At 42.2% G+C, this 21,095-nt stretch overlaps 2 protein-coding genes across 3 annotated transcripts; one reads left to right on the top strand and one right to left on the bottom strand.

Annotated features, from left to right (window-relative positions):
• Positions 1 to 1,927: 1,927 nt before the first annotated feature.
• On the top strand, positions 1,928 to 8,427 carry sult1st6 (sulfotransferase family 1, cytosolic sulfotransferase 6). Its single transcript, XM_030399720.1, has 7 exons — positions 1,928 to 2,624; positions 3,506 to 3,634; positions 4,593 to 4,690; positions 4,899 to 5,025; positions 5,851 to 5,945; positions 6,040 to 6,220; positions 7,690 to 8,427. The coding sequence occupies exons 1-7, from the start codon at positions 2,438 to 2,440 to the stop codon at positions 7,800 to 7,802; spliced, it is 930 nt and encodes a 309-aa protein (XP_030255580.1). The 5' UTR covers positions 1,928 to 2,437; the 3' UTR covers positions 7,803 to 8,427.
• atp2a1l (ATPase sarcoplasmic/endoplasmic reticulum Ca2+ transporting 1, like) lies at positions 8,386 to 19,376 on the bottom strand. Of its 2 annotated transcripts, XM_030399719.1 has the most exons (23): positions 19,083 to 19,376; positions 18,092 to 18,109; positions 17,692 to 17,774; positions 16,621 to 16,725; positions 15,564 to 15,702; positions 14,828 to 14,908; positions 14,646 to 14,731; positions 14,239 to 14,536; positions 13,987 to 14,153; positions 13,805 to 13,893; positions 13,609 to 13,711; positions 13,380 to 13,511; positions 13,161 to 13,277; positions 12,848 to 13,066; positions 12,637 to 12,748; positions 12,121 to 12,344; positions 11,607 to 12,030; positions 11,431 to 11,516; positions 11,214 to 11,347; positions 10,838 to 10,955; positions 10,569 to 10,686; positions 10,181 to 10,226; positions 8,386 to 8,702 (listed from the first exon to the last, which is right to left on the bottom strand). In XM_030399719.1, exons 1-22 carry the CDS (start codon positions 19,198 to 19,200, stop codon positions 10,222 to 10,224), a joined length of 2,976 nt encoding a protein of 991 aa, XP_030255579.1. In that variant the 5' UTR covers positions 19,201 to 19,376; the 3' UTR covers positions 8,386 to 8,702; positions 10,181 to 10,221. The 2 variants fall into 2 exon arrangements, with proteins under 2 accessions (XP_030255579.1, XP_030255578.1); XM_030399718.1 differs by lacking the exon at positions 10,181 to 10,226.
• Positions 19,377 to 21,095: the final 1,719 nt, after the last annotated feature.

Raw genomic sequence — 21,095 nt, forward strand, 5'->3', positions numbered from 1 at the left:
TTCTTTATTCTTAAATTCACTAAATCCAGCATATCTAACAGACCAGGCTGTCAGTGATGTTTACTGTATGCAGGACTAACAGTGTGTGACAGGTGAGGGTGGTGACTGTGAACTCACCTGCACCCTCACTGCTCCATTCACTGTCTGTAACTGTGGAAAAATAAACAAACTCTGACCTTCAGTTCATTCGGTAATGCTTTCTGTGGTACTCTTTTATGGTTCAACCCTTTTGTTTTATTAATTTATTTATCTCATTTGAGAAATGCTTGTGTGCTGGTGGAGCCAGAGATAAAACACTGAGCTCCCAGTTGTGAATGTGTGGAGCTGCACAGATATAAATCAGGGTGAGGCTGCATAGATAAAGTAATGTGAACAAACAATGAAAAACAATTCGTTATCGGCAACCCAAGGAGCCAGTTCTTGGAAACCTTAAATCATTGAAATCAAAGGATTTTGATTGAATACAAATGTATACATTTATTGCAGTGTCTCGTTGACTGAAGATTTGAACATTTGTCTGTCTCAGTAGCCTAAACAGCAGCCTCGCACATGAGATAAACACACTCCTCCTGAGTCAAAAACGTGTACACCAATGGAACAAATGTGTATGAAAACAGTTAATATCAACCTCACCTTTTACTTTGATTGCTCAGGGAATTTTCTGTATGTATCTGATAATAAGTCTGTTTTTACTTCATGATACCATTTTTTTTCTCCACCTTTAAGCCAATCGCATGCCCCCTGCAAGTTTAAGGATGCAATCTGTAGTTTTTGGGGAAGAAATTATAAACAGAGGAAAATCTTTTTTCTTTTTTCCATTTACAGTGCCAAAGGAAACTATGTAAATTAACAAACCCTTTGTTTTCATGACTGAATAAACCAACTGACCTTAAAGGACAACCCAGTTTCATTTTGTTTTACCTTGTTTATATGTGGCGGACCCTGCCACCTTACTAGCTTCAAACAGTGTTCTGGGACCTTGTTTTCCTCTAAGAACAGCTTGTTTATCCAGTTTAGGAAAAAATATATATTTCTCAGTTTGTATTATTACATCATCAATATTGTAAATATTAAAACTCCAAGTCTGAATTCCTTCTCCGAGACCACATAGGGCCCCCATTAGCTAATAAATGCTTCTACTGCTGTCAATAAGCTCATGTTAGCTAAAGCCAGTTATTTTCAATTAACTATTAACTTTGAAAGGTTGCTGTAAATGCAGGTTAACATATACCCTTTGTACTATAACATGTTTATTACATTTAAAATGTATGGCACTTGAATTCAGTAAAGGAAATCTTTCCATTCATCAGTTAGGGCTGTTTCTGTTTTAGCAAAACTCGATCTACGTGTGTTCACAGTGTAGCCTGTAATTTAATCTGACTGTTAATGTTCTGCTTTTCATTTAAATGTATCAAAATTCAAGCATTGTCCTTTTTCATTTATCTTCTTTGGATTCCTCCCTGGGGGTTTCTGCACGTTTATAGACAGTAACTCACAAGCAGTCTTTTGAATTGCAAAGAGGACTTTGTACCCTGCTAGATGTGTCAGGAAACTGTCCAAGTGAGCCTGTTTTCTGAGAAAATATTGTTCTACCTTTAGCAGGATATTGACCGTGGAAATCCTGGAATGTCAATTTCAGCTGCTCCTGGCTGAACTGAGAGTAGCAAAACTTTATCTTTCACTGCCGTTAAGTTTGACCTGAATGTTTGAGTCCAAAGGTGTGTTTCATCTGTAGTAAACACAAGTGGCATGAGTGAAATCACATGACGACATAATTATTTCTTGTTCTGTCAGCTTAAGTGTTTGCCTCTGCCGTGTATAGAGCTCTTTTAGGACCCGCCCTTGTCACTTCCTCAGAATATGGGGGGGGGGGGGGGGGGGGGGGGGGGAGCAGTCAAGACAGTATTGTGAGCAAAAGTGGAATTCATGCGTAACTGGGAATGTTACATAAGGGCACTTTAGTGTAGGTCTGCTTGTGCAAGTTCCTGGTCCCAGACAGACAAGAACCTGGCACAAGCACTCAGACAGCCAGGTTACAAAGATAGAAAGGGAGGAGAAAAACAGTCAGGCTGCAGCTGGGAGCTCAGGGGGGGATTGTTTTTGGCGTCAGATAAAGAGGATTTAGGTTGAAAACCAGAAGAATTCAAAAGAGGAACCAATAGGACGCAAGGAGTAGATAACGAAAGTGTGAAGAGGGTGTGTGCACAGTAATTGGTTGCTAAACAACCTAACAGGGAGAGGCTTGCTGGAATCTATGGTGTACAAAAACCAATCAACTGTGAATGTTTGACAAAGGACCTAAAGCCAGCTGAGAGAGGAGCTGCAGAGGACAGGACCTCAGTGACCGACCACGGGACCAGCCTCGCTTCAGCCATTTTACAGTGGAATACCAGCTTGTTTCTTGATTTCTCAGAGTTAACTTTTGACCGTGGGAAACATGTCAGAGAAGGAAGAGATATCCTACAGCGAAGCCATCCAGAAGGCCAGCGCCTCCATTACTCGCTTCCCTCTCATCCCCATCAGAGGGGTTCCTCTCATGAGCTGCATCGCCCAGAACTGGGACCCTATCTGGGCTTTCCGTCCTGACCCCTCTGACCTCCTCATCGCCACCTACCCCAAAGCAGGTACTCAGACAGCTGCATGAAATACACAGTAAATCTTTGAGTGGAGTTTCAGGTGTTCAACAGGGGACAGGAAGCTTTGTTGGAAGCCGTGGTGAGTGGAGTTTGCATGGAGAACATGAAAATCGTATACAATTAGATCCACTAATACTGATTTCACTGCCAAACAGTTTATAAAGTAGTTCAAATCAGCTCTACCTTGACAAACTACAACAGAACAAATGCTGGTTACACATTATGCAACATTAATAATCATTGTATCATAATATATACAACAGTATAACACTCATGTGAGTCATTTTTCTTGATCAAGAGTAAGTTAACGAGACATTCTTATTCTCCGTAAAGTGAAGTTTTCCGCAGTGTGACACTGCCACTTTGACTTACCCAGGATTTAAATACTTGATGTGAAACTCGTGTAACAGGACACAGAACACGACGAACCCATCATAGAGTGAAGCTGACAAAACAAACCCATCATAGAGTGAAGCTGACAAAACTGTCAGGAAATCAGAATAAAGTACATAAACTAAATGAATTCAAGCAAACTGTAGTCAGTCCAGACCAATTCTATTCAAAACTATGATTTGAATCGATATGGATTTCTTTCAGAGAACACCTGATGGCAAGTGTGGATTTTGATGTTGTCCAGTGTTACATAGATTAAATTCAACATCACTGAGCAGAGCAGAAGTGCTGAGAAAATGAAATACAGTTTGGCATCGCAAAACAGTGAAATGCAGAGTAATGCACGATATATATAGTATTATACACAGTACAGTAAAACCATGTGCAGCAAAAGACATGTTCAATGTGTTTGTTAATGTAGTCTGTGTGTCTGTGTAGTCTCAGCTGAGTGTTAATTCATGTTTTTGGCACATAAGGGACCACGTGGACCCAGGAGATAGTCGACCTCCTTATTCACAACGGCGATGCAGAGGCCTGCAAACGAGCCCCCACACCGGTCCGCAGTCCTTTCCTCGAGATACACTCCCCACCACCCATCCCCTCAGGTGTTTATCTGTGTGGTTATGTTTGCATGCATGTGACTGCATTCAAATGGCTTCTTCAGAAATGAAACATCTTAAGCTTTCAAATGAATTTACGGGTGTATCTGACCACCTGATGCACAAACACTCTTGGCCCAACACGTCCTGCTTCTTTGCTCGACGCTTGACTCTTTAGCCAGTTAGCTAGTTGCTACCTTTGTATTTCTGCTGTTTGGCGCGAAGTGGTGTGCAGCAGGTTGTTTTGCTAGAAATGACTGGATATTGGGTTAATGGGAGCGACTTAGACTTCTGGAAAAACTATGACATTTTGGGAAATAGTTATTTTTAAATGTCTGTGAAGCTACAGCCAGCAACCAGTTAGCTCAGCTGAGCTTGATTATCATAAAGGAAACTGGAAGCAGGGTTAGCAGCTAACCTAACTCGTATAACTACCTGATGGAATAAGCGGCACTGTGACAAAAAGAGAATATTTCAACTTCTATAAAAGAAAAACATGTGACGTGTTGAGATACAGGAGTGCATGGCAGGCCGGGTACCATGGGAAAACAATGTTTTTTGCTGGCGTCACATTTGTAGTAATGACTGTAAAAGCTTGCTAAGCTATTATATCTTACCTTATTTATCTGCAATGAAAACAAAAAGTTGCCATTAATTATAGCACGCTAAATACATCCTGGAGTATTGCAGTCACCATGGATAAACATGTTATTTAGTGAGCTTTAGAGGTTTTGGGACAAAGATTTTGTGACATTCAGCTAGCTGTAGCTAAGCTAACTGGCTGCCTGATGAAATTTGCTCTTAGAAGGTGACTGAAATGGTGCTGGAGAAGTGTAAAGTCAGACATCTCAGTGTATTAGGATGAGACTTACATAAGCGCAACATGGAATCTGTGAAAATGTGGAGCAAAAGTGCATTTCAACTCTTTAACGCACGTATTCTTTTCCCTGAACTTACGATTCAGGTCTTGATCTTCTGAAGACTATGGATCCACCTAGAGTTATAAAGACACATCTTCCTTTTCAGTTGGTGCCTCCTGGGTTTTGGGAGAACAAGTGCAAGGTGAGACTCAATCTGTTCAATTCAACTGAGTTATTTTATTGTACACTAAACAGCGAATGCATGACAATGGGGTGAAAGGTTCATGATACATTGCATGCAGTCGGAGTGAGAGGCGAACAATGTAATATACAACTGCCATGTCAGGTTACCCGGTCTCTGGACTGTTGTTGTAAATCCCTTTTTATTTCCTGCCTGATCATGTCTTAAGGCTATCTACGTGGCACGCAATGCCAAAGACAACCTGGTGAGCTACTACCACTTTGATTGTATGAATAAGACCCAGCCTGAGCCAGGGCCCTGGGACGGCTACATCCACAAGTTCATGCGAGGAGAGTGTAAGTAGATTATCACATTCCCGAGTGTCATCTTAGCCTCAGTAAAACAGGTTAATTCTGTTGGCACAAAGCCTCTTACCAATCACGGCTGGCACACCTACCTACTCCGACAGCCAGAGGTTCTTGTGTAACATGAAAAGTCTGGATGGGTTGAAGTGGTTGGTGACTGCTGTGATCTGTGACATCTTAAAAAGTACAAGTTAGTTTCTTACCTCACAGTTTTGCCCCATGAGAAAACTTAGAATGCCTCCGTGACCATGACAAGATTAGCAGCACCTTGCTGTAGAGTGAAGGTCACAAGTTAAGGTCACAAAAGTTCTTTCAGATCCACTCCGATATGTTTTTATACTTGAAGGCTAATTCAACCAGTTACACATATTAAACTGTGTTTGCAGGTCCAACTTATTAAATGCTTATATTTATGGCGTATGTAAAGATGAAGACCAAACATTATAAAACGTAATTTTACTTTAGAATACTGCCAAACGCTGGCGGCGGCATCATCCTGTCCAGCAATCCCCTCTCTGCCCTGCCTGTGTGTGTGAATGTCAGCCATGCCCTCAGTCAAACAGACATGCAGGCCTGCAGCTCTCTATGATCCCCAATATATCAAAATACTATGAAAATAAAGTACAAGCAGAAGGCAGGGTCTCTTCAGATAAAGACAACACCACACACTTCTAAAAGGTCATAAGTGAATATTGATAGAGATTACTTTCTCTTTGAGATTTCATTGTCAATCTGTGCTCTGTAGTCCCATAAACCTTTAGCTGGACTGGGAGTGACCTTTTCATGACGGCTGCTCATTGAATCCTGTTTCCACAGTGTCGTGGGGCTCCTGGTATGACCATGTGAAAGGTTACTGGGTGGAGAGAGAGAAGAGAAACATCCTCTACCTCTTCTATGAGGACATGAAAGAGGTAATCAGAACCAGTGCACCTTCCAAGAACATGGAGACCCAGTATTACCAAAGCATGTTGTACACACTCCTGCTATCGTATTTCCTCCCCCCAGAATCCTCGGCGTGAAGTGGAGCGCATCATGAGGTACCTGGACATGTCGGTCTCTGATGAGGTCATCAGCAAGATTGTGGAGCTCACGTCCTTCAAGAACATGAAGGAGAACCCGATGGCCAACTACTCCTGCGTCCCAGCACCGGTGTTTGATCATTCCGTCTCTCCGTTCATGAGAAAAGGTGCATCAATCTGCTCTTGGTCTTGTACAGGAGAATGATATTGATCCAAAATATCCAAAGTGCAACAAGAATTTGCCACATGTTGAATTCAAACTCAAAACAGTTAACGGACAGCATATAACCTGAGTAACTAACTGCTGCTAACTGTAGCTGCTGTAAACAGCTTAGCTCAGTTAGCCATGCAGCTAGTAGTATCATGGAGGTTTTTGTAAGCCCAGGCCCATAGTGGGCATCAGAACCAGGCTCAGCAGCCTCACAGTCAACACAGGACTGGGACTTAACACAGCCTCCAAGACTGATAGAGTCTTGATGAATACTGAGTTGATTTGCAAGCGTCTCTGATGAGAAGTCTGACTCAAGGGATGACAGAGGCAGGAAACAGGAGAGACATTAAGCAACAGAGGAGCAAGAGGAAGGTCAGCATCAGTCAGCGGCCACTTCTGCAGGCCTGAGCTGTACTATCGGACTATCGCCCCTTCAGGTACAAAGTGGTATTACGAGTCAAGACAGGTCAGGACTAGCTGGTGACTTTACATTAAATAAGTCAGGATACTGATGACCTCAGAATTACCAAGTGAAGTAGTCTATTTAAATACATTTAAGTTGTACAAGCTAAAATGTTTGAACAACTTATTATTATTAGTCTACTTTCCCTGGTCATTTTGAGGTAACCGGTTTTTCTTGATTGTTTTAAAGTGAAATCACTTTGTCAGACTGTGTAGATATCCCAGCAACACAATACATAGCTATCTTTGACATCGAGTCAAAACTGTAACTTCTTCACATTCTGTAAAAAAAGGTTTAATTAGTTTTAAATGTTTTAAACAGAAATTCTGACAGATTGCAAAAACTTTAAACTCCTCCAGGTTTTGTGTTGGGTGGATGCATCATGATTACCTCATCCTACTCTCATAAACACACAGCTCAACAGTTCACACTCCACAAAGAGGGAATTACTAATCTGTTATTGTATTGATTATATTTTATCATTGTATATCTCGTCCGAGCCCTCGACCTCAAGTTGTGCACTGCAATGGCACAACCTAGAGGTTGCTGGAATTCTTGCCTCTGCTTCTGTTGTTTTTGTAAACCATGAGAAGCTTGAGCCCAGTCTAGATAAAACATTAGTTGATTCACTGATTAGTCTATTGGCAGAAAATAAATCTGTGACTATTTTAATAATTGCATTTGCTCTTTTTCTTTATATCATAGTATAGCAATGGGCTATTTTTAAGAATTGGACTATTTTCCTGCCAAAATAATTATTTTTTCATGTTGGATTGGGCTCTTGTAAAACATGATTGACATTTGAAAAGCCAATACAGTAATATATAACTGGCAGATGAATTCACAAGGAAAATAATCATTAGGTGCAGCCACTTAATTCGTAGTTATTCGGAATTACAACACATTATTATTGATTTATATATTTAACCCTGCTTTATTCTCTTCTGCATCCGTCTTTGCAGGTGAAGTAGGTGATTGGAAGAACCATTTCACACCCGAGCAATCAAAGATGTTTGATGAAGATTATGAAAAGCAAATGAAGGACGCCAACATACCATTCAGGACTCTCATCTAACGGATTTGGGCTCTCACAAAACGATGCAGCTCTTGTAAGCCAAAGACCAATGAACTGTCACTGTTAAGCACTAAAAGGCAGAAATACTGTACAATATTTGACACCAGCTAAAAACCAAAACAACAAATGAATAAAACTAAATTTGTTTGACTCACATCTCAAGCCTGGATGTTCAACACTGTATACACCGAATGTTCATTTAAAGAGATGAATAAAAATGTGCGCCACAATGCAAGTACATGAGTTTGTAATCATCACTTTATTTCAGCTTATCACGTAAACAATATATAAGACCAAAAGTGTTGTGACTGAGTGGACATGCCCATTTAATGTCATGAGACCTCCAACAGAGTCTGCTGACTGCATGAAGCCTATAGAGAGCGCTGGCAGCTGGAGGCATGAGGTTTTTCTGCCCATATGAAGTCATTCTGCAACCCTACACCACACTATACAGAGCCCAGCCACTAAAGCAGGGAGGCTGCCTGGGACACGAGCAACAAAGACTAGAATAAAAATAATGAGCTGGAAAGTCAATTATATGAAAATGGACAGAGGACACAAAAACACAACGGCTGAGAATATCCAAGTTTAACAAAAAAATCACTTTTAATACATACTTTAGTTCTTAGAATAAAATCTTAAATATGTTAATTCTGTATCGGCAGGGACACTTGCCCCGTTTTAATTCAATCTCCTTCCCTATATAGAGGCTATGTTTATGTATTTTTTTTTTTGTTTTATTGTTTTTTATGATACATTTTCCTGTATTTTCTCCTCTCTCTTCTATTGGTTGGCTCACAATGGTTCCCATCTTCAGTTGTGATCTTCCTCTCTCTCTTCTCCAATTCTTTCTCTCCAACCCTTAAGATCCTCTTCTTCTACATGTCTAATTAGCCGTACCTGGGGAAGAGAAAATGGATAAATCAGAGAGGGAGAGGACTCTTGGATGCACGATTTGGTCAACAATGGAAACTGACACAGTGACCCTTTCAACAAGTTAAACAGAGCAACACAAACTATCTTTGCAGCCAAACTCATGATCAACGCGTGTTGGAACTACTTTCACTGAAAGCAATGCTATATATCTAATAATGTCTAACATTTTTTTAAACATTAAATCTAATGAAAGCAGCAAGCAAACTACGTTGTGTAGCGCGACAGTGGGCCCAAGTTATTTGCTGTTATCTATCTTCTAATTGTACAACCGAGGAACGTGTAAAGAAAGCAGGCCTGGGTCAAACTGGTTTCGAGCATTTCAAAGTTGACACTCCAGGTGATTTCATTTTCAGAACATGTAATCTTTTCGGATGCAGACATTAGTGGGAAAGACTTTCTTAAATGAGACAAAATGTAACTACCTGGCACTTAAAGCCAAATATCAAATTCAATGTGGCTAAATAGGAAAAAATAGACGTAAGTGTAGTTTGACCTGGCCTGAATGTTAAGCACAGTGTTAGCTCTACAGAGAGGTAATATGCTAGGAAGGACAGCATATTTTTAAGAACTAACAGATTTTCCCAAAGAGGAAAACATGAACAGCATGGCCATCAAATGAAAATTTCCCAATTTCCTTTGGTAACATTTCACTTCAACTCCCCTTATCTATCTTTTCTAAGCAGAAGGTAAACATATCAAAGACACTTTATAACATTATAGAGTAGTTATGAGTTATGACATTTTTAAGTGTTAGATAATGAAAATTACTTTCAACAATTATAACTATTCCTATCAAGACATATCTCATAAACAAATTACAGCTGTGTTAAATTGTTATTACAAACAAAAATCCTGTTATGTTTTCTTTACAGGTTAAAGCTAAACCTATTGATTAAATCCAATTATCAATAAACACTTAAACAGCATTTATCTGCTTACATTGAAGTCTGCTATAAAAAAAAGAGTTATGTTTATGTTTTGCCCATAAATGCTACATTTGAGGGTTGAAATAAAATGTTGCCAATAGGTTTTTTGGGGACTCCAGCGATATCAAGCTTTTCTTTTATAAAAGTGGAATGTGAACAGGCATCCTACTACCACAGACAGGAACAACTCAACATACATGCTGTAATAATGACAGCAGTAGCTCAGAGGTGATGAACACGCTTTTGAAGCATCTCATGACATCAGAAATAACAGGAAACAGAGAGCTCAGACAAGGACATAGGAGACAGATTGCAGCACTGAGATATCTCCCCATCTGTTAGTCATCAAGCCACCTTGTCAATTTGTGGCAGATGTGAGATTTGTTTTTCAGACTTGTTAAGTATTGGGGAGAACCCTCAGTTCTACATCAACAGGAGACTGATAATATATACAAGACAGATACAAAACCAAATGTACACACAAACTATAGATACACAGTGACCGGCATAGAATACCTTGCTTAAGTTACAGGCTAATGGTGGTTGGTTGACTGAGTTTAGTCTAGAAATTAACAAAAAGGGTTAAGTGAGTTAATGAGGAATGGAGAGAGGAGTTATGAGAAAGATCAGGAGGGTGACAACAGATATTAACTTATGATGGATTTGTAGATTAATGAAGGGATGATGATAGAATTAAATGACAGTACAAGATGAGGAAGGATTACACTTTGTTAAAACATTAATTAATAATCAACAAAAAAAATAAAAATAACAGTATAAATACATTGAAAATCTATTAAGATTAAAAGAGACCAAGAGAGAAAAAGAGAACAGTTAATTCAGGAAATAAGGTAAATCTTAATTTTTTTCATTGTTAGAGTGAAAAATATTCAAGGCTACTTACATTCAACGTAGTTGCGGGCCACAAACTTCAGCACCTCATCAATGAGGATGACGGGGAAGGAAAGCTTCAGGACCATCAGCCACTGTTCTGTGCTCAGATGGGTCAACTTGAAGATCATCTGGGGGACGGGGCAAAGAGTGGGAGTCAGAAACAACACTGGAAAGCAACTGCAGCAAAAAACTACAACTCACAGAGGACATTACATCAATATAATAAAAAAAATAAAAAAACTGGTGAAGTAACTAAATCAAACTGTAGGGAGCACTTACGGGCAGAGGGTCAACATAGATGATCATGAAGTGAAGGGACATGGAGAGGGTCATGGCAGAAAGCAGCCAGAAGTTGCTCCATGGGGGCATGCGAATCAGAGACTGGTTCTCAGACAAGCTTTAAATGACAAAAATAAAAGGAATTATGAGAGTAACAGTTCATTCACGTGGTGTTGGAATAATTGGAAATTCGAAATTATACAATGCAATATACTTTTTGTCTGTATGGAACTTTGTGTTGGACGGTATAGCCGCTTCCATAGTAAAAGTCATAAAAGATGTCCTCATTTTGACTTAAAAGGCTCATGAACTCACTGAAGTTGGATGTTGTGATGCTGACAAAATGTGTTTTCCTTTGCAACATGTGTAATATTACCTGTTGAGAGCGTTGCACATCTCAATGGTGACCAGCACAGACAGGGCCATGGTCATGGGAGGAGAAGCCTCAAAGATCTCGCACTCAAAGCCAGCAAAGTCCTCATTCTCATCATGGCACTGCATGAAGTGGGACTGCACAGAGGAGAGGTGAGGTCACTCAGTGTCTGTGTGTGAGCGTTCGTCTGAGTCAACATGTAAGACGGACAGGTTCTTACCAGCTGGTAGTAGGTGACACCAGGGCCGGTGCTATCGTACATGAACCACCAGGCAGCACCACCAACAGTGGCAGCACCGACGTATCCTGTTAGGGAGAAGTAACAGCATCAGTGTAGGTAAGTGTTTGTCCTGCATTCAGACAAAACCCAAACACATAAAATCAACTGTTACTTACCACCAATAGCCATGTATCTGAAGAACAGCCAGCCAGAGATCAGGGGCTCCTTGGGGGAACGTGGGGGCTTGCCCATAATGTCCAGATCAGGGGGGTTGAAGCCAAGGGCGGTGGCGGGCAGACCATCAGTCACCAGGTTGACCCACAGCAGCTGGACAGGGATCAGAGCCTCTGGCAGACCCAGAGCGGCAGTCAGGAAGATACAGACAACCTCACCGACGTTGGAGGAGATGAGGTAACGGATGAACTGCTTCATGTTGTTGTAGATAGCTCTGCCCTCCTCAACAGCAGCCACAATGGAAGAGAAGTTGTCGTCAGCCAGGACCATCTCAGAGGCAGACTTGGCAACGGCAGTGCCAGAGCCCATGGCGATGCCGATCTCGGCCTTCTTCAGGGCAGGGGCATCGTTCACACCATCACCAGTCTGTAGGGGGAGAGGAGGTAATTCAGCAACTCCAAGCTACACACATGCACAGTACTACATGAGCTACATCCTACGCTGCTAAGATCTTACCATAGCAGTAATGTCATCATAACCCTGCAGGAACTCAACAATCTTGGACTTGTGGGATGGCTCCACACGGGCGAAGCAGCAAGCCCTACGCACAGCCTCAGACTGCTCATGGAGGGGCAGGTCGTCAAACTCACGTCCGGTGTAGGCTCTGCCAGAAACATCCTCTTCCTCAGTGAAGATGCCAATGCGACGGCAGATGGCGATGGCAGTTCCCTTGTTGTCACCTGAAATTTGGAGGTGAAGAAGTCAATAAAAAGACTGATGCAGCTGAGGTGTAAAGCACACATTTAGCCCCACAAGAGAGCAGATAGGATTGTTTTAAATTGCGTATACTGTTGATACAAATGGTACAGTGGATGGTTAAATACACGGTCCAGAATTAAGAATGGTTTCATGACAGGGACAATTCTGGAGTGTAAAATATGCTCGGATCTAAGATACACATCTTTGTGTAAATGATATGAGTTCTTTGTTAACAATTCTGTATTGATAATTTATCCCATCTATAACACTAACCAGTGATCATGATGACACGGATTCCAGCCTCCCTGCACAGCACAATGGAGCTAGTGACCTCCTTACGAGGGGGATCCAGCATACCCACGCAGCCAACAAAGGTCAGGTCAGTCTGAGGAAAGAAGCGTAAATTGAGACATTCAATCCATGTTTTGACATGTCATCACAAGCGTATCCACACATTTAATTTCCAAGTCAACCAAATTCTCACCTCGTAGTCGGCGAACTTGGTTGAGTCCTCAAGGTTCATCTCATCCAACTTCAGTGGGCTGTCACGGGTGGCCAGGGCCAGGCAACGCAGGGTGTCACGGCCGGTACCCCAGTCTCTGATGACAGCCATGATCTTCTCCTTGATAGCATTGGTCAGGGGAACGCGGGTGGTGCCAACACGCACATATGCGCACCTGTCAATCACACCCTCAGGGGCACCCTGTGGAGAGGATGAAAGTTTTGTGTTATGTTGAATGATTCACAGTGTCTGATGTGAAAAGGGAAGAGGAAAAAAAAGACAGAAAGACACTCGCCTTCACGAACATCTTGGCGCCACCATCACCCTTAGCGGGGGTGCAGTACACGGACATGGACTTCCTGTCACGGGAGAACTCCAGGGTGACGTTCTTCTTCATGAGCTGCTTGATGACCTGTTGGGGGACACAGAGATAAAATGTTTATCACAATTAGCTGTATTAACATTAAATGTGAATTATCCTAAACTTACTGCAAATAGCAGTTGGAAAACTTACGGAGCAGCAGGCATTGGCTCTCTCAATCCTGGACAGGTTCTTCACGTTGGAGTTGAACACATTCATCTTCTCAACCAGGCAGGACAGGGCAGTCTCAGTAGCCTCACCGACCTTCTCATAGATCTTCTTGGACTGGAGAAAAGGAGGGCGATGAAGAGAGCTGGTTAAATTGCAGAAGGTCATGGGGTAACATTGCTGCAACATATACTGCAGGAATCTATAAATTCACCTCGTTGTAGTCGAGAGAGGAGTCGTTGCACAGGGCGCAGATGGTAGCCAGCTCAACAAGGCCATCGTATGCGCTGCAGTTGGTCTTGGCACCTCCCTGGGAACTGAAAGAGAGAATTACAAATAAATGAGAGAAGGTTCATGTGCACTTAATTGTATGGCGGATGCTGAGTTTGAATGAGGACAAAACAACTTACACCTCGCCCTCAGGGGTGTACTTGGAGCCAGAGATATCGAAGGCATCAAGGTCAACATGGTCGCCATCAACTGTCTTGATAATGAACATCTGGGGTGGAGGAAGGACAGAAAGTTTGAATTATGTCCAGAATTGTTCTATGGACAAATTGCCACAATTTCCTTTTTCGAGTGTAGAACCAACCTTGGTCACACACATCTGGTTGGTGGTGAGGGTGCCAGTCTTGTCAGAGCAGATGACAGAGGTGCAGCCCAGGGTCTCCACAGAGGGCAGGCTTCTGACGATGGCGTTCTTCTTGGCCATACGGCGGGTACCAAGGGCAAGGCAGGTGGTGATGACAGCAGGCAGACCTGAGAGATGTTGGTGAAAACTGTGAGCATGAGGAACAAACAGCGTGGGAACAAACAGTCACTTTCTGGTTTGTGCGTCCCTTACCCTCAGGGATGGCAGCCACAGCCAGAGCAACAGCGATCTTGAAGTAATAGACAGCACCACGGATCCATGAGCCACCGTGGACGGGGTCGTTGAAGTGGCCAATGTTGATGGCCCAAACAGCAACGCAGATCAGGGAGATAACCTTGGACAGCTGCTCGCCGAACTCGTCCAGCTTAGCCTGCAGAGGGGTCTTCTCCTGCTCAGTGGCAGCCATCTGGTCACGGATCTTGCCGATCTCAGTGGCGACTCCGGTGGCCACAGCAACACCGATGGCCTTGCCAGCAGCGATGTTAGTGCCCTGCAGGAAGAGAAGAAGAGCTAGTTGTAGGGAATTTACTTGAAGAGTAACAGGAAGAAAAATGGCTGCAACACTGCAAATGAAGTATTGATGTTAGTGAGGCACTTACAGAGAAAAGCATGTTCTTCTTGTCCTGGTTGACAGCTCTGGGGTCGGGAACAGCCTCATTGTGCTTGATCACACTGACGGACTCACCTGAGAGAGAAAATAGAAAAAAATTATTCAAAACTACAAATGCAGACAAGAAAGAAAAACATGTATGGAGAGATCAAAGGCTTCTTGAAAGCTTACCAGTAAGGATGGACTGGTCAACACGCAGGGTGGTGGACTTGATGCTAACAATCCTGATGTCAGCTGGGACTTTGTCACCAACTGTGGGAATAACAGAGAAGCCATCATGAAAATGAATTCTTTCCTTTCTTATTTACATTAAATATCAAATAAATGTAGCTGTGGGGGCTATGTATATTTGTGGACTACTTTCTTACTTATTTTTAATTACTTTTGCCTCACCTCAACATTTAAGTGACTGTAAAAGTTGTAACTAGCATACAATAAAGTCCCTTACTGAAATATAAATGAACAAATATCTAAAAAAACAATTTTTTTGGAATTTAAAAAAAAAATCCCAGATTAACTTTCTACACTTAATCAATGGCTTTTATAATGAGACAGAACCTAATGAGGCCCAATGAGAATGAACCACACATGTTCGGGGGTTTGGTATAGCCAGCTAGAGAGCCAACAGGTGTACACTGACGAATGAACAGAAGTGGGCCATGGCAGGGAGGGGAGAAGAGGTGTGGCAGGTGCTAGTGAGGGTATTTATACTCCTGAATTTGCTTTCCTTCAGTCAGCATGTTTTCACAGCAGTGCTACTCCATCCTGCCTCGCTTACATTGCCTTAAAAAGGCACAAGGCTCTGCCATCTGACACATATATCCTGAGTTTGTGTCTCGCTTTCTTTCTCTATGTAATGTGATGTAATAATTTAAAAAATAAAATGGGCAATCTTGACATTACTTACCGGACACCTCCACAATGTCTCCGGGGACAATTTCTCTGGCCTTAATCATCTGCACACTCTTTCTGTCAGAACGGTAAACTTTGCCCATCTCAGGCTCGTATTCCTTGAGAGCCTCGATGGCATCTTCAGCGTTACGCTCCTGTGGCACACAGACAAAAAGACACAAGTGATCAGTAAAAAGTCACAATGAGTTAAGGGGGTCAGCTCAAATTACAACAGAGGAGCACAAACATTTAGCCTGGCTTACCTGAGAAAAAAAACAAACCCTAATACACACTCTAAAGTGACGACAACACGCCTGTTTATCCTTGCTTAGATGTAAATAATACTCATTTTGACCTTGGTCCTCAGTGTCAACTTGCAGGAATGAATTAATTACAAACAGTAATTGTGATCTCTGAGCTATTCCATCTGAGGTTTCACATTTTTCAAATAAATACTAATTATTGTGTGGAAAATAGTGTATAGATCTGTGTTTGAGGGACTCTGCAACAAGAAATCTACATGCTGTGTTCAGAGATAATATTTTGAGTGATAAAATTTGATCTAATAGTAGGTTGTTCTTTTTTGGTTTTGTTTCTCGATGAGAAAAACAGGAACGAAGCAGGTGATTTTGACACTTGGCGACGATGTGATAACAACAATGTTCCCATAGTGACTGATGCCTGACAGCAATGCCAATTGCTTATTGGTATGCATGGGAAACAGCATGACTCGCATAATGTGAATCATCCATCCCCTGCTGCATTGCAATCAAAACATAAACAGGACATGGAGTCTTAAAATAAACTCTAAAATTGTAACAAATGTGTTTCTCTTCTTGAGTTAAAGTAAATAATATTGTTTATTTAAGACTGACTGATGTGGTAACATCAACTTTAGAGCACATGCTAACTATTTGGGGCTTCAAAGCTGTAAAAGTGATAATGTTACAGTTGTGCAAGCACGTGTGGGTTTGTGGCTGAAACATGGCTGAAAGTAACTGGAACCTGTGTACTTTCTGTCATCGCTGCAATGGATACATCTCATTGCTCAACGTGCTGGGCCTCTCACTGACCTGCCACACTCCAACAACGGCATTAGCGATGAGGATAAGAAGGATGACGAAGGGTTCCACAAAGGCGGTGACGGTCTCCTCACCTTCCTCAAACCAGGCCAGCACCTGAGGTTAGAGTGGGAGAGAAGAAATTAATGACAGTGGGCCCTAAAAACACGTCAGACCTACTTTAAACGGACATTTATCTTTGTTTGCATTGTGTCTGACTAAAACGATTTTTCATAAACTTGTATATATTGCAATAATCAGAGACCTCTTTAGGTATTCAGGAGGCTGCGATGGACCTTTTTATATGCATTTAGCATGATTTCACACGTGTACAGTGTACAATAACATGCAAAAAAAATGGGAACACAATTGCAAATGTATGATGACTTTATACACATTTTAATGGCTGTAATTTTGTCATAATATTGATACTAATTTGATCTCAATGTCCCATAAGTCCTTGCTCCTCCTCTCTCTGTGGATTGAGGCCCTTCGTTCTTTCCTTCAAGCCTGACCTTTCCCGAAGGATTCAGTTTCTCTCCTCAGCTTGGGGCTTTCTTAAAATAAACCCTTACCCTTCAGCCCCCCTATACTTCCCTGACCCCCTGTCTCTCACTGGCTCCTCAATATTCGCCTTCTAAGGCCATCATGACAGCTGCCCCGAAGGGGTGAAAGCTGGGCATAGGAATTAATACACCTCCTAGCAAGCCCTTGCAATCTGTCTCCCTCCTCTCAAGTTGTCGTCCTCAAAAATACAGAGGGGTGGAGGGGACAAAGTTATCTTAATAAACTAACCAGAAATTAATGTTGCATGCTCACTGGGAGAGTTTCTGTGATGTAATTTAAAGTAAAATGCAAATAATTACAAGTTTTAAAGTGGCAATCAAGATTGTTAGGGCTGGAGAAATGTGAATGTGAGAAAACTTGTTTGAGGTCAAGACAAGTGCCTGATCCCATGTGGTGTTAGTGTCTTGTGAAATCTGTTGCTACTATTATGTCTAGTGCAAACTCTACTGCTGCCCCTTGAGTTTAAAATAACCACTGTTTTAAATGACTGACATGATTTCAAAAAAGAAAACTTACAAAAGAGATGCAGGCGGCCAGCAGCAGGATCCTGACAAGCAGGTCCTCAAACTGCTCAGCAATCAGCTCCCAGATGCTCTTACCTGAGCGAGAGAAAGAGATACAGACAAGAGAAAAATTAATGTAAATCAATGGATAATTAGCACAAACTATAAATGTAAAAAAGGGAAAGTGTTTATCATATCGATTTGTGATCTTTGTTGCTATTGGTCAAAATTTGGTCTAAGTAGCCAGTAGAGAGTCTTTAGCATGTGAGCATCACACAATCAAACTGCAACCTCTCTGTGGATGAGGGATAGTTTGAAGTATCAGCGATGGCCTCTCATCTGGGTCAAATCAGGTGTGTGGAAGTTTATTCTAGATCCAGATATTTTGTGATTGTGGCTGCTTAAACACTCACCCTCCTCAGCGGGCAGCTCTGGAGTTGGAAACAAAGGTGATCGAGGAGAAAGCGTGTGGAGGCAGAAAGACAAGAGAACATATGGTTAGAATAAAGGATCAGAAAAGAAAGATGGCGGTCACTAGGAAGAAACGTGGGTGCGAACTTTTATTTCTTGGTATAAGTTGATGAATGTGACCTCAAGATCTATGTTTTCTAAAACTTCCACCTTTTCAAAGGACCCCTGTGTGGTTTACTCTCAGTGACTCTAGTCATTGCATACAGATGGCTGAAATAAAAAAAGCTGTTGTTCAGTTTCATTAATTCAATACTGAATTCCTTTGACCTCTAAACCATGCCTAACGAAAACCTCACTGCAGTTCAAAAATTACATTTTAAACAAAATAAACCATTGTGTTTAATGACAGCTCACTAAAATGTTCCGAGGCAACAAAGACATCACTGTGAGAACATCTTTTGAGCTATATTACCATATTACAGCTCTCTAATTTATCCATTCCACTGGTTATTGATTAGCAACAACATTATGAACCATTTAGCCATAAGCCATCTAAGGACCTCCCCCTTTATACCAGGCCTAAAATTATCCGTCTCTCCTGTTAACGCCCGCCCCCTATATCACCCAGGAAGCTTCTTGAGCCGTCACCTGTCTCTCTCGCTCTCCAGCCATCTTCTTTGGCTATCTTTAAATAGCTCTTCAAAGCCCTCAAAGTCTCTGCTTCTCAATGTCTCTGCATTTCTACCAGCTGTTGCAACTCCTCTCTAAAAAAGCATTGCATGCAAAAAAAAACTCAACCCAGCCTCGACCCAATGAGTATCTCTGGAAACCTGCTGGTGTAGACTCAGGAAACATTTGGAGAAACTCTAGTAAAAGTACTTGGTGGAATATTTAAAATGCAAATGCTCAGATCTTTCTTTTCTTTATGTGGCCTAGTTGCCAAACTTCTTTCAGCAGGCCCCCCACCCCATTCCTGAAGCCCCAGTCTCTCACCATTGTAGCCGTATTTGTCCAGGTTCTTCTTGAACTGGTCGGGAGTGAGGCCGGTGTTCTCGTTCACCCCGAAGTAAGCCAGGCATTCTGCCGGCCCCTTTATGTGTGCGTTCTCCATCCTTTCAGGATAGACAAGGGATTGCCCTTCTATGCGTGCCTATCCGCGCTCTTTAAACTTCTTGCTGTTGTCTGCAGCTTTTACCCTTATCCACCACCCTCACCTAGAAGTGTGGCACCCTCCAATTGAGGAGTGTTGGTCTGACAGAAAGAGCGAATGAGTGCAAACACGCTCAGGGTTTTATACCACCAAAATGCTCGGGATTGGTGCACACCCCGGCGACACACGCCTCCAAATTCCAGCATGGGAGAACATGGTGGGGTGGGATGGAGGAGGGGTGCGGGTGGGGCTCGAGGTGGAGCAATGGGGAGGTGAGATGGTGGACTTGGACAGGAACTGGGTACATGGCTTGGATTTGGAAAGGAGGTAATGCAGGAGTGTGGTGGTGCAGGGTGCACGAGGGGGGGTTGGGGGTCGCACCGTGGATGAAAATGAGATCTGTTTTTGGAACATGCATGGTCAGTGGAATAAGACGAAGGGAGAAGGTGAGAGAGTGAGAGAGGAGATCATCCAGAGGGGAGGAGGGGGGGTGGACACTGAGTGACGGCTCAACTGGTTTCTGCTGAGGAAGGTGGCCTAGCCAGAGAGAGAGGACTGAAGAAGGGACATGGTGAAGCAATAATTTAGTGCAAGAATTAGCTGGCATTTTTACAGGGACAATGTAAGTTAGACCTGTTGGCACATTGACCCCAGAAATTAGAACTTTGGGCATCAGAGCCGCATCATCTACTATCATTAACATGTGTACACCTATCCAAAGCCCTGCAGAGTTAATAAACACTCATACTAAAAGACAGCAGATATGATGATAAACCAAGTTAAGTAAGACATGGGAATGATAAAGGAAAGAAGAAAGTGAGCGTGTAGTAGAGGAATGATCGTAGGGGGACAGGAATGCCAGGAGGACAGCCAGAGTGTCACACTATCACACCACAGAGGAAGAGCCCGGCCTGCAGATACAGGAGGATCAAGTTTTATCTCTCCTTTTTTATGAGGAAGAGGAGGCAGCGGGGGAGATATGGTACGGCTTCAGTAGATGCACGACAGATAATACTGGTCACAAATTGCTATTGAGTGAGACACAATGGCCTCTTGTGGTGGATTTAGAGCACTGAATTTATTATTGGCAAGCAAGAAAACACATGACCTCAGAGAGAAAACAACATGTTTCTTTTTATATGGTTGGGTCCATCAGTTCATCCCGTCTTTGACATTTTTATTCCTATATCTGTATGGTGACTTAGGATTCAAGGGACTTATTATTTGGATGAATAATTCTTGTCTCAAACAACAATACCTGAGAGATTCCACATAGAATACATTTCAGTATAAAATGACCAGTATGATGATGAGCACAGGCTGCATTGATTTACAATTTGTTTTTGCAGCAGTAAACAGGCTGCTGGGTGGTGGAGAGTCCTCTGTAGACAGGAATTCAAGTTGCTGTTGCTAATCAATAAACTGACAGGTGTTCCTGTAGGAACAGCAGTGGTCACTGCTCATCACATTTGACAGCTCCAGGACACATTTTTGCTGCAATCTATTTATTACTGTGTCACCATGCGATTTGTTTTCAGTGTGAGACAGGCTTTACTCCAAAAAAAGGCATTTATTGGGAGTTACTGCATAACAAGTGGAATTCTGCAAAGTTTATTTTTGGTCGAACTGTGCCTAGAAAATCTTTAGAAGTGCACACAGCGTCGGCCATCTGTAAGTTGGTGATTGGTTTTGCTGTGTCATGTTTCATTTGGTTGCCACTGTCACTTGAAGTGTGACCGTCAGGGGCGGACTAGATAGTCAGCACATTCAAACAAATGTGCTAGGGGGAAACAGAAACTTTATGATGACTTTAACATCACAATTATTTTGCGATGTTGTCATAGAAAGAGTGGTAA

The sequence above is a fragment of the Sparus aurata genome, chromosome 20, assembly GCF_900880675.1.
Source record: "Sparus aurata chromosome 20, fSpaAur1.1, whole genome shotgun sequence".
Taxonomy (NCBI): Eukaryota; Metazoa; Chordata; class Actinopteri; order Spariformes; family Sparidae; genus Sparus; species Sparus aurata.

What these genes read in the sequence shown, in the direction of transcription:
- sult1st6 (XM_030399720.1), top strand. Translation starts at nt 2,438, where the DNA reads ATGTCAGAGAAGGAAGAGATATCCTACAGCGAAGCCATCCAGAAGGCC. An exon ending in CAAGTTCATGCGAGGAGAGT is followed by an intron (nt 5,026 to 5,850) that starts GTAAGTAGATTA and finishes CTGTTTCCACAG; the next exon opens with TGTCGTGGGGCTCCTGGTAT. An exon ending in CTCTCCGTTCATGAGAAAAG is followed by an intron (nt 6,221 to 7,689) that starts GTGCATCAATCT and finishes CCGTCTTTGCAG; the next exon opens with GTGAAGTAGGTGATTGGAAG.
- atp2a1l (XM_030399718.1), bottom strand. Translation starts at nt 19,200, where the DNA reads ATGGAGAACGCACACATAAAGGGGCCGGCAGAATGCCTGGCTTACTTC. An exon ending in CCGTTGTTGGAGTGTGGCAG is followed by an intron (nt 15,703 to 16,620) that starts GTCAGTGAGAGG and finishes TGTGTGCCACAG; the next exon opens with GAGCGTAACGCTGAAGATGC. An exon ending in CCAAGTTCGCCGACTACGAG is followed by an intron (nt 12,749 to 12,847) that starts GTGAGAATTTGG and finishes TTCTTTCCTCAG; the next exon opens with ACTGACCTGACCTTTGTTGG.